Source organism: Gymnoscopelus braueri (genome assembly GCF_963280865.1).
Source record: "Gymnoscopelus braueri genome assembly, chromosome: 17".
Lineage (NCBI taxonomy): Eukaryota > Metazoa > Chordata > Actinopteri > Myctophiformes > Myctophidae > Gymnoscopelus > Gymnoscopelus braueri.
In genome coordinates this window covers 35228692-35240320 of record NC_137617.1, presented here as the reverse complement: position 1 = coordinate 35240320, position 11629 = coordinate 35228692, and the positions used below count along the sequence as shown (strand labels likewise).

General features: G+C 43.3%; 1 protein-coding gene across 1 annotated transcript; it reads left to right on the top strand.

Annotated features, from left to right (window-relative positions):
* Nucleotides 1-223: 223 nt before the first annotated feature.
* On the top strand, nt 224-2790 carry LOC308105236 (zinc finger protein 503-like). The gene is made up of 2 exons (XM_080455871.1): nt 224-751; nt 1161-2790. The coding sequence occupies exons 1-2, from the start codon at nt 497-499 to the stop codon at nt 2553-2555; spliced, it is 1650 nt and encodes a 549-aa protein (XP_080311997.1). The 5' UTR covers nt 224-496; the 3' UTR covers nt 2556-2790.
* The last annotated feature ends 8839 nt before the right edge of the window (nt 2791-11629 follow it).

The window sequence follows — 11629 nt, the reverse complement described above, 5'->3', positions numbered from 1 at the left end:
CACGTAAAACAGATAACTTAGAGCGCTCGGAGTGGGTGAAATACACGCCCGTCTGATGAGGAGGGGGGGCGTCACATTCCCTTGACCCTCCAATCACCTCAGGGTCTCATTTGATTGGAAGGCGGCAAAGGCTTTAATCTCAGGACTAATTCAGATGCTGCTGAAGGGAGTGTTTTTTTTTTTCTTCTCTTCCTCCCCTGCCGCCACACTGCCTTGGTATTACCGAGGAGGCGCTCGGACCCGCCGCCACTCTGCACAGCGACACTGACGATGAAGCCACACGGTCACAGCTGCTGCGATATGTGCGGATGTTGTTGTTGATGTTGAGACCCCATCGCCGCCTCTTTCTTTTTAAGGATTTAACCAAAGATTAAATTGACTTCCACTGCGTGATAATAAAAAAAAGGCTTTATTCTGGGGGGTTTTTTTCTTTTGTTTTTTAAAAACATTTTACTGATCGCATGCATTTTTCTACCAGATCAATGAGAATTGGGTCATGATCACATCTCCCGCGGTCTCTGAACTGAGAAATAGCACGACTCGAGTGTGGGAGAGGAGCGGTTCTCCCGGGGAGTGGGACGCAGCGAGAATCAACAAGCTATTCGTTCACTCCGTTTCTCCCTCGGACCCTTCACGGCAAGCCAAGCGTCTTCCGATCAAGGTTTTGAAAATGCTCACGGCACGGGGAGGACACCTTTTACACCCGGAGTACCTTCAACCTCTGCCGTCAACACCTATCAGTCCCATCGAGGTAAGAAGCGCGTCTAAAATGTGCTTATGACTAGAGTATAGTGACATCGGGAAAATGTGTAGGCTACTGTTACTGTATCGGTTTAAAATGATGCCCAGAATGCAAAATGTGCTTTAAAATGTCCTAAACCAAAAGTGCAAAATGTGCTTTAATACTCTAATGGCATTTGTTCTATGGAACAGCCGATGAGTAGCCTATAGCCTAGTGTTGTTTCGCATTTCATCGTGAGACAAGTTTATGCGCAATGCGTTAAAACCCCGTGCGTAACGCGAAAAACAAATGTGTGGATACCCAATAATTAATAGCCTATACAATTAGACCATATGCGGTGTATTTACAAACTAAAACATAACGACCGCAGTGCTTCAAATACACGTTATTAATTGTATGTTTGCTTTGTATTTAACAGCTGGATGCCAAGAAAAGTCCACTGGCTCTTTTGGCTCAGACGTGCTCACAGATCGGTAAACCAGACCCGCCGTCTTCCTCCAAACTGTCGTCTGTCACCTCAAATGGATCTAGTGACAAGGAGACGAAATCTGGACCCCTGAAGATGAGTGATATCGGAGCTGAAGACAAATCGAGCTTCAAACCCTACTCCAAATCATCAAAGGAGAAGGAGTCGTCCAGCAGTGGAGATAAAACTAGTTTCCGAGTGCCTAGCGCCACCTGCCAGCCGTTCACTCCAAGGACAGGCAGTCCCAGTTCGTGCACCTCCGTGTCCCCGCTGCCATCAGAGGGCAAACAGGGCGACAAGGAGGACAAGAAGGAATCTGACAGCAATAAAAACACTACGACGGAGAGCAATGGCAGCCATAGGATAAGTGGGATTAACTCCGACGCGAACCAGCACCAGGAGAACACGTCTGGAGGCAAGACGGTCACATCGGACTCGATATCCGTGACTTCATCGTCCTCCTCCGTCCTCGGGTCCGGGCTGGTGGCGCCCGTGTCCCCCTATAAACCCGGACACACGGTTTTCCCCTTGCCCCCCGCTCATGGGATGTCCTACCCGGGGAGCCTGGCAGGTGCATACGCCGGTTACCACCAACACTTTCTCTCTCCGGGCATGACTTTGGACCCCAGCAAGTCGAGCAGCCAGCTTTTGAGCGCACAGTTTGCCAGTTCACTCGGATGCAGTAAAGCCGGATCGCCCCCGACCCTAATGTCCGCCAGCCTATGTCGAGACCCGTACTGTCTGAGCTACCACTGCGCCAGTCACTTGTCCGGCGCGTCCAGCGCCAACTGCGCCTCGCACGAGTCCGCCGCTGCCGCCGTCGCGGCCGCCAACGCTTTAAAATCTGGATACATGATGTACCCGACGCACCCGTTGCACGGCGTGCACCCTTCTTCCTTTGGCGGGCACCACCCGCTGTACCCGTACGGCTTTATGCTCCCCAACGACCCGCTGCCGCACATCTGCAACTGGGTGTCGGCGAATGGACCTTGCGACAAGCGCTTTTCCTCCTCCGAGGAGCTTCTCGGTCACTTACGGACTCACACGGCGTTCGCCGGGACGGAGAAGTTGATCTCGGGATACCCGGGGTCGTCGTCGCTGGCCAACGCCGCCGCCGCCGCCGCCATGGCGTGTCACATGCACCCAGGCCCGGGGAGCCCCGGCGCGCTGGCCCTCAGGTCCCCGCACCACCCGCTGGGAATGAGCGGCCGCTATCACCCGTATTCAAAGAGCCCCTTGCCCCCCGGTTCGCCGGTGCCCGTGCCCCCTGCCTCAGGGGCATATTACTCTCCCTATGCCCTGTACGGACAGAGACTCACCACAGCATCGGCGCTGGGATATCAGTAGCTATAAAAGACAAATAATTATACGAACGTTTATAAAAAAGGAGATTTAGGCCTAATGAGTTTTATATTGTACTACTTCATGCAGGGCGGGATCCATGTGGGCTCAATGTATTTATTTGCGATAGCTCCAAGCGTGACAATAATAAAAATAATTCTAATATAATTTGCAAAGGCCTCGATGTGCATTATTTTATTATGGAGGAGGTAACTGAGTTTTGTGTGCCACTGCCTGCTGTGATTTTAAAGGCCTTGTTTTTCCTTTCAGATGTTTATGGGACGGTTATTAGGCTATTTCAGGCTATTAGGCTATTGTGCTGCCGATATGAATGCTAAAGTTTCACACCAATTATAAATTAAGAGCGTTGGTGCAAATGGTGCTTTAAATGTAGGCCTTTGGCTACAGGTTTTAGGTGGGTTGTCTGTGAAGTCTATGCCGGGATTGTTGATATGGAAAATCAATAGGCCTACACCTGCATCTTCCAAAATGATTGCATTGCCGACACGTTATATTCGGGACAAGAAAAATGCATTTCATAAAGTTATTATTTGCGGCTGTTTATAGGCTGCAGACATTTCACATTGTTTTATTAGCATTATGGGCTAGAAATGTAAATAGCTACACATCCAACATGCCTGAGTCATTAATTAGGACAGCAACTGTAGGCTATGATATATAAGGCTATTATTAGGCCTACAACCATTAATAATAGCCTCGTCATATATGCAAAAATGTCCACTTATGGAAACAACTCTTTGTAAGGGACAAATAGCCTATTATAGGCTAGCCTATTCCCCTTTTCCTCAATTTATTTATTTAATATTTGGATGTGTTTGTTCAGCTGTGCTATTAACACGTTTGTGGTGGGGATTAAATTAGACCTAATCTCTGCAAGGACAAGATCACATGCAGGAAGGTAGGCCTATATACCAGATATCTCAAGCAAATTGATTGATTGATTGATTGAATACTTTATTTAGAAGTTTGCAGAAAAAAAGCACATGAAAGTACAGTTGAAATACAAGGTCAACTAAATAGGATTTAAAAAGCCCAAGAAAGCTGTTTCAATTCCTTTTGTACTCAACTCATAGTGGAAATAAGTGCTGCTGGATTTATTTGATTTTATTATTGTTATTATTCATGCAAAGTAGACAGTGTAAACAACTTCTGTGGGCTATATTGTATCGTGCATAAGTGCACTAATATGAAGTCTATCAAAACCGCCCATTAGGTTATGGCTAAATATATCAGCCTATAGCTAAATTGAGCTAACTGTCATACAAAACACTCATATCTTATTTTATTAAGGGAATAACTAGCTACAATAACAACATATTTTAGAATGGGTTATTTGTGTTGGCCTGCAATGTCTCTGCAACTCTGTGTGTGTGTGTGTGTGTGTGTGTGTGTGTGTGTGTGTGTGTGTGTGTGTGTGTGTGTGTGTGTGTGTGTGTGTGTGTGTGTGTGTGTATATATATACTTGCCTATACTTCCACTGTCCTGTATAGTGCAGAGCAAAGCCATAGGCCTATTAGCCCATATCAAGGTCTAATCAAAGTGTGTTTAATTCTCTCAATCATGAGGTCATGGATTATCAACAAAGACAAATGGGCAACTGATTTAAATGGTATGCATGCTAAATAATGATTAGCGATGACACACGATGTGGGACATTTCCACAGCTTTTGTGATTGCTGTAATGATGCTGCAAAGCAAAAAAACTTGAAATAATGCAATGCCCAACAATTTAATCAGCCCCTTAAATAAATCAACCAAATCAAGGCAGCAGCGTTCATTGCACATTCACGGTAAATCAATAAAATGAAGATCATTGATGTCATATTCATAAAATGTACTCCCTTTTCTTGTAGACTAGCCCTATAACATAACTAAGTGATATATGGTAATAATAAGCTCCCATTTCACCACTGCAACTAGTCAGCCATGAAGTCAGGTTAGTTATGTGATGCTTTTTTTCCCTTTAAAAAAAAAATACAAACTGCGATGAGATGTGAATAAATTGGTATAACACCCTATCACATTATTTCATACACCTTATACACATATTAATGTGTCATTAAAACAGCCCTATACATTGTATAGGGCTTGTATAACTTTCTAATAATAACTATTCTAGGAGTTATTTGTGTATGGGTTTGTTTCAGTAGTATACACGGTAGGTATAGACTTGTGGCCAGTGCACAACAACTTATTATGTTACGCTATATGAAGAGAAAACTCCAACACAATCTAATATACATTAGTTAAACAGAACCAAAGTCAATCTTCTATGAACTTATGCCAATTGTTACATTATGGACATGGGCTATGTATACAATTCTGCTTATTGCATTGCTTCAGCCAGTGGACTCAATGACCTCACAAGCAATATATGATTTAGTTTATAGCCCATCAATCTCAGGAGTTAACAGATCTCTTTTCCACATGCTCAAATGTAAAATACTGGAGGGACATGAGAGATTGGACTGCTTTGTGACTCCATGCTGAATCGACAGGACTGCCACCTGTTCTGCTTTGAACTTCAGCATGAGGAAGATTTCTGGCCTTTCAAACCAAAGGAGCAGATCAGTGCAGCATGACCGGTCATGGACAAACGCTGACATTAAGAATGCTGTGTGTGTGTGCGTGTGTGTGTGTGTGTGTGCACGCGTGTGTGTGGGGGTGTGTGTGTGTGTGTGTGTGTGTGTGTGCTACGGCATGCCCATCACTTGTGCACAGCTGCACAACATGTGTTGCACACTCACTGTCTGGGAGGTGCTATTGTTGAAGACACCGGACATCACTGAGCTGAACCCTGACGCTATTCTTTAAAACCCTGGACGCCTTAAAATGGCCACTGAGATGTTCAGCACACAAATGTACTTTTTCACGTGGCCATGCACTTCCGCCATGTGCTCATACATTCTGAACAACACGTGTCACATAGTTTCCGAAACCGTATACAAGTTGTTATACATGTTATAGTTTTATAATGGATTTAACACAATTTTGTCAGATATATTAATGATCCAATCAAGAGATTCCCAGTTGTTACATAAACTTCTGGTCGATTTGAATAAACCGTCCACAATGCTTATGACTCTAAGCCAGCCAGGCAGTCAGTCTGATCGCTGTTTACGGAGCCGAAGAAAAATAGATGACCTTTTGCATGTTCAATCAACTGCGAAGCGTGTCTTCCATCATCCAGAGAAAATGCCGTTTATTTTTGCAGGAGAATGGCTTTGCTTCTCCAAACAAGCCCCATATTTATCATCACTCCATCATTTCCTCCCTCTGACAAGCAAAGTAAACCGTACGAGTACAAACTTAAAGCTGCTTTTTACATCTCTTGGTTCTGAGCCACTGACCTTTTGGAACACGTGTTCTTCTGTTGAACTGAAAGTAGAGGTTAGTGATACTATGGTTAGGCCTGGAGGGTTCGGGCTTTGGTATGCTACTGTACATCTCTTAACCCTGACAAATTATCCTGAAACAAGTGTGGTCTCTTAATCACAGTGAGCTTATCTTTTTATTCCACACCGTGAGGACTGAGTACATAGTGTTATAGAAATAAGCAGTTTACCGTGTCAACACGTGTGTGTGTGTGTGTGTGTGTGTGTGTGTGTGTGTGTGTGTGTGTGTGTGTGTGTGTGTGTGTGTGTGTGTGTGTGTGTGTGTGTGTGTGTGTGTGTGTGTGTGTGTGTGTGTGTGTGTGTGTGTGTGTGAGAGAGAGAGAGAGAGAGAGAGTGAGTGAGTGTATGCTGTATAGTATTATGAATATATAGCCGATGCACTTACAAATAAGCAGGTACAGTATGTCTTCTTGATGTATACTCGAGCTAGTGGGAAATAGAGAGTGGGGGAATTTTCCCTTGAAGAAAGTCTGTCAACACGGAAAGCTAAGGAAAGAGCAACAGTGAGTCGAACAGTGGGCCCTTGTCTGTCAGCACTCAACGTGCCCTATAATTTACACACCACTGACAGGGGCCATTTTGAAGTCCGTCATAGGGAGCAAACTTTTTGTCTCCAAACGTCTTGCTCACAGCGAGCTGACTACTGGTAGGGGCTGGGTGATTAATGACTTATGGCCTTATTGTGTAGAGGTGGCTAATTAACTACAGGCTGAGCAAAGACGCACTATGAAAACCTCCTCTGATAACCCACACTTTTTTTCCTCCCGCACAGACTTGGCATGTGGAAGCTCTTACTGACAAATTCGCAAGAAGCAGACCAAAGTTGAGTAAGATGAATGGTCTCCAAGAACAGTAAACAGCCTCTAATTTAACAGTATTTAAATGTATGACACACTGGCATTGTGCTCCGTAGCTGTTCGTGCTCTCTGGTTGGAAAGAACAGCCAAAAGTTCCCCCTGCTGTTGGTTTAAAATTAGGCTTGGCATATTCATGTAGGGAGTTTCTGGGTACCAGGACTGGCAAGCATGTGTTCTTTTCCTCTCCGAGCTTTCAGCAGCTCTTTCAGTCTGTTTTTATCTGAGACAAAGGCAATCAGTTTCTTTAGCATACGAGTCAGAACTACTTTAGCTTACCGAAACAGGCTATCCGTGTGGAAGAAACACAGGCACTGATGCATTCATAGAAACAATAAAAGATACTTTTTCAAATGAACAGTGGCACAAAACCCAGAAAGAAAACAATATGACCCTATACACTAACCAACAATAAACCTAACTGGAGATGGAAGTCATAAGCTCTTGCCTGACGAGATATTTTGAAAACAATCCCATAGACTTTATCACCCTCTTCCTATAATTAGGTTTGTTAACATATTGCCATGTTTGCAGTCATGTCAACAGGGTAACTTAATCACGTTACCATCGAACTTGTGTGCTTCGCCCAACGTGACAGTTTTAGTGTCAGAATTATAGCCTTGACCTATGAGGGGAAATTAGCTGTGGACACAACTTGGTGACTTTCCTCCCTGGCTGAAAATATTTACCAGGCCAGTGACAATGATGGAAAATCGTAGGGAACAAAAACCTTCCTGCAATAATGTAGCAAATGAGAAATGCTGCTCGGACCCAAAGTGCTACAACATGCATAATGCCAGCTGGCAGACCATTACAGGTGATGGACATTTCACTTACCTAAGTCAAATATAACAGACTGCTGTTCATTAATATACGGACGAGCCTGCAGAATCAAGCCTGCCATCTGGTAAAATCGACAGAGTAATCTACGGCTCGTGATTAGGTCTGAGGAGCAGAACTTCTCTTTAATCTTTTTCAGCTTTCAAAAAAATTTCCATCTGCGCCCATGTGGCACGTCATTTTTCTTCAAGACAAATGGTCTATTTTCTCACGATCCAAAATTAGATCAGCAGAAAACAATCAATCTTGTCAAGAGGTCTGGGAGAAGAATTGAGATTCGGATTTCATTTCTCTCCCTCTCATTTTTAGTGTCAAACCTCACCTCTCCCTCTCCTTGCCTGGCACAGTGACGATGACTATTCTGCCCCATGATGCTCTCTGCTTAGCACCATCACATGGCGTACAGGGCCCTGGACTAACGATGAATATCAAAATGTGACTCCATATAGTGATTCGTCCCTCAGTGCTAAGACCCCCAAAACACACGCACACGCACACGCACACACACACACACACACACACACACACACACACACACACACACACACACACACACACACACACACACACACACACACATACACATACACACACACACCTACCTCCCTGGGCATTCCACAACAGATGGTGACCTGTGTGTGTCTATGACACCAATGCCAAAATCTACACTCAGGCAAAAAAAAAAGGACAGAAAAATTATTTCAAGTCATCCAGACTGCAAATTAGTGAGATGACACAATTGTCAGGTGCCAGCCTACTGTGACAGTTGTCCCCCATTACAGGAGCAGCGATGCTTTCACCGGCACGACAAAAGGGAAATGGCTCCGTGTGGTTTTTTTTTTTTCATAGGAGACCTGTCTGTCAGCTGGCTCTCAAGTCATAACAAATCACCAGCACTCAGCTGAGGCTGAACATTCAGGGCGTCAGGAGGAAGACGGATGACCCGCAGGCCTTTGAAGTGCTCTGGCAGTTCAGATGGTTCAGCGCCGCTGACAGAGAAATATACACAACAGAGCAACCAATAATGAGGACATTAAACATTCCAGCCACCTGACAGGCTGACAAAAACAGCCTGGCCCCGCATCAATCATCCTCCGAGACGTAACCTTGACAATTAGTCCCCTCTGATACTCCTGGTAACCCCTGGGCCCCGCACTACAGTGTGACTCCACTTAAAGACTGCAAGGGGGGAAGAAAAAAAAAAACCCAAAGAGCTTAATCTAATTCCTTAATTCTGATTGATATGGATATGCTACTGACAGAAACAGTAATATATTGGCTCAGCATGGGGTGATGGATATGAGATCATTTGGCAAGCTCTTTGCAAAATAATGGGTCTCCCCGGATCTGTCTGCAAACAGAAGGATCCATATACTGTAGCTCGATTGCTTATTCGTCTGCCTTTGTAGATGGCATGGTTAAGAACATAAAAATATATCCACCATATGTTTACGGTACAACCTGCAAAAATATGCGTATTAACGATGCCTCAAAGGCACTTGGAAGCCACATAAATACTTCCAGTGGAGCCAACACTCATGTTTGAGTATAACTAAAGGGCTCGATCAACATAAACAACATGAGTAGTTCCTTAACGTGCCTCTAACAAGGTTTATATGTGCCTTACATATGTATCAGTAAAAGCATGCGCTAAATGTCAAGTCTGCTATTAAAGACTCTCGTAAAATTGTGCTTTTCATAAATTCAACATCATTAATGATCCCAAGGAATGAACCCAACCTCTACATTTTTTCCTGTACACAAACTGCTCATTAACAGTACCCCCCCACTCCTGTTGATCTTTTTTTATAAAATAAAGCAGTGCCCAGCCTCTACACAGTAAAATCCTTCTTAATTTAACTCAGCGAGTGTGCAAATGGAACCAAATGGCTCCTTACAGCTCTGTAACTTAGAGACCCTCATAGGTTCATTTGGTTCCAATTGTACACTCCCTTAGTTAAATTAACACTGAGGATTTTACTGTGTACATTGCAAGGTTCAGATCTGACGCAGTTGACCCCGGAAAACTGCAAGGGGCCAATGTTGTCAGCGCTCTATTCACTCCCGACTACGCTGTTACCATGACAAATGAGCCATGTGAAATGACATTTCCCTTTTGCCTTCACACCTGTAGAGAAAAAAGAAAAGCATATGACAGATGGATAGATGGCGTGGGCGAAACCTTAAAACCTACTGTATCTCCCCGCTCATTTGGTGAAGTAGTAAGTAAAGTAAGCTGGTCCCTGCCAAAACCACACAAAAAAAAAGGGCTACCTGAGACTGAGCCACATAGTTTGAAGCCCGGAGGATGATGAATGTCTTTCCTAACCCTTTGGGACTGCAGACTAAATGAGGACGGAGCTAATTGCCGTGCGAAATGCTTTGGCATGAATGGAAAGAAAACGCAGGCAAGCTCTCGCCAAAAAAAAAAGAGCGGGCCCAGTTGCCGCTCTGAACTCTGAGTTGGCTTTTGCCTGCGAGAGTTCACTCGACGTCCATAAATCACCGACTGCTTACAGGCGTAACTGCTCTTAGTCATCAACATGCAATAGTCTGAGTGACAGATCCCATCCTGACTACATTAACCCCCCTAGTTCAAACGAGGCTCCCTTTTTTTTATTTAACTCTCCTACCATCATGAACCTCACAGGAAATGAAAGCCAGATGGCTTAAGATTACTGTGTATAACATAAAACTGTGCTCGCATGGGAGAAAGAGACACACAAAAGTAAAGAAGGAAAATAAAGAATATACACTGCCGAAGGGAATGACAGGGGTCAATTTGAGGTATCCTGGGCGTTTAATATGATTTAAGTGCTAGTTCCAATATGGCTTTATCCTGAGGCTATGATCAGCAGCACGTTACTCAAATCCAACTGACAAGAACTGAAAAGTCAATCCACCCACACAGGTGAGCACAAGCTCCAACTTATTGACTTATTCTTTGTTTGCTATACAACCATGGTCTGCCAGTCTAAAGTTAGATTGAATTGCAATTCACTTATTACAAATAATTGCAGATCTGCAAGCTCACAGCGATTCGCATCAGGATGCGCTGTGAGCTTCTAAATCTGCTATTTTAGCATTTAGCATTTCCGCTTTCTCACATTATCAAAAATTCATTTTTAAATTGTTGAAATGTTTTCAAATTATTCGCCTATAATAGTGAAAAAAACAGGGATGCCAGGTTGAAAGTTGTTAAGCCCCAAATTACTCAAATTCATAATAAAAATAGGTTCAACGTGGCATCCTATACTAAGTAAAATAAGTGAGTTGCAGATATGGTAGTTGTTGCAGACCAAACACGTTTGGTCTCTGTTCGCTTTATTTTGAATCAAAAGCATAGTTGATTTAGTATAATATGCAAGGTTTGCTTTTCTCTGCAGAAAATAGTTTATCCGTAATATAGCAATAATACAATAACTGAAATAATCTAATGGCAAATGTTTTTTTCACAAAGTTATTCAACCTCGTCGTCCGGGGATTTAAAGTTGTCAGCTTTGGGTTTTGTGCATACCCAACATTACTTCTCCTTTGTCTTTTGTAGCTGTGGTCAGATTTTTCCTTTTGTTCACTGACCTCTGGTATGTTGAGGGATACATTCCTGGCTTATGGACTTTATGTCCAGCCCTTGCGTAACAAATAAACTCAAGTCTATACTAATACAGCCAAGCTATAATTTCATAATTTCCATATTGAATTCAAAAGGAACATTAGCTTTAAAAAAATGACTACTAAATAGAAATCATGACCTGCATTGAACTACACTAATTTGGAGATCTTTTAGGCATTCCTTCTTTGGGCATGTCATTATGCTGAATTGTTTTTCACAATTTTGTTACGTTTTTAAAACGTTTTCCCCCATATTTTTCAAACAATTTAAAGATGTTTCTAAATTCTTTACAAAATAGCAGATCTCTAGCTTGCAATAGCATTGCAATGTGCTATGAGCTTGTACATCAGCTATTTT

Excerpts from the sequence above, each read along its gene's own strand:
- LOC308105236 (XM_080455871.1), top strand. The coding sequence starts at position 497 with ATGATCACATCTCCCGCGGTCTCTGAACTGAGAAATAGCACGACTCGA. Across the intron at positions 752-1,160 it reads CACCTATCAGTCCCATCGAG|CTGGATGCCAAGAAAAGTCC; the intron begins GTAAGAAGCGCG and ends TGTATTTAACAG.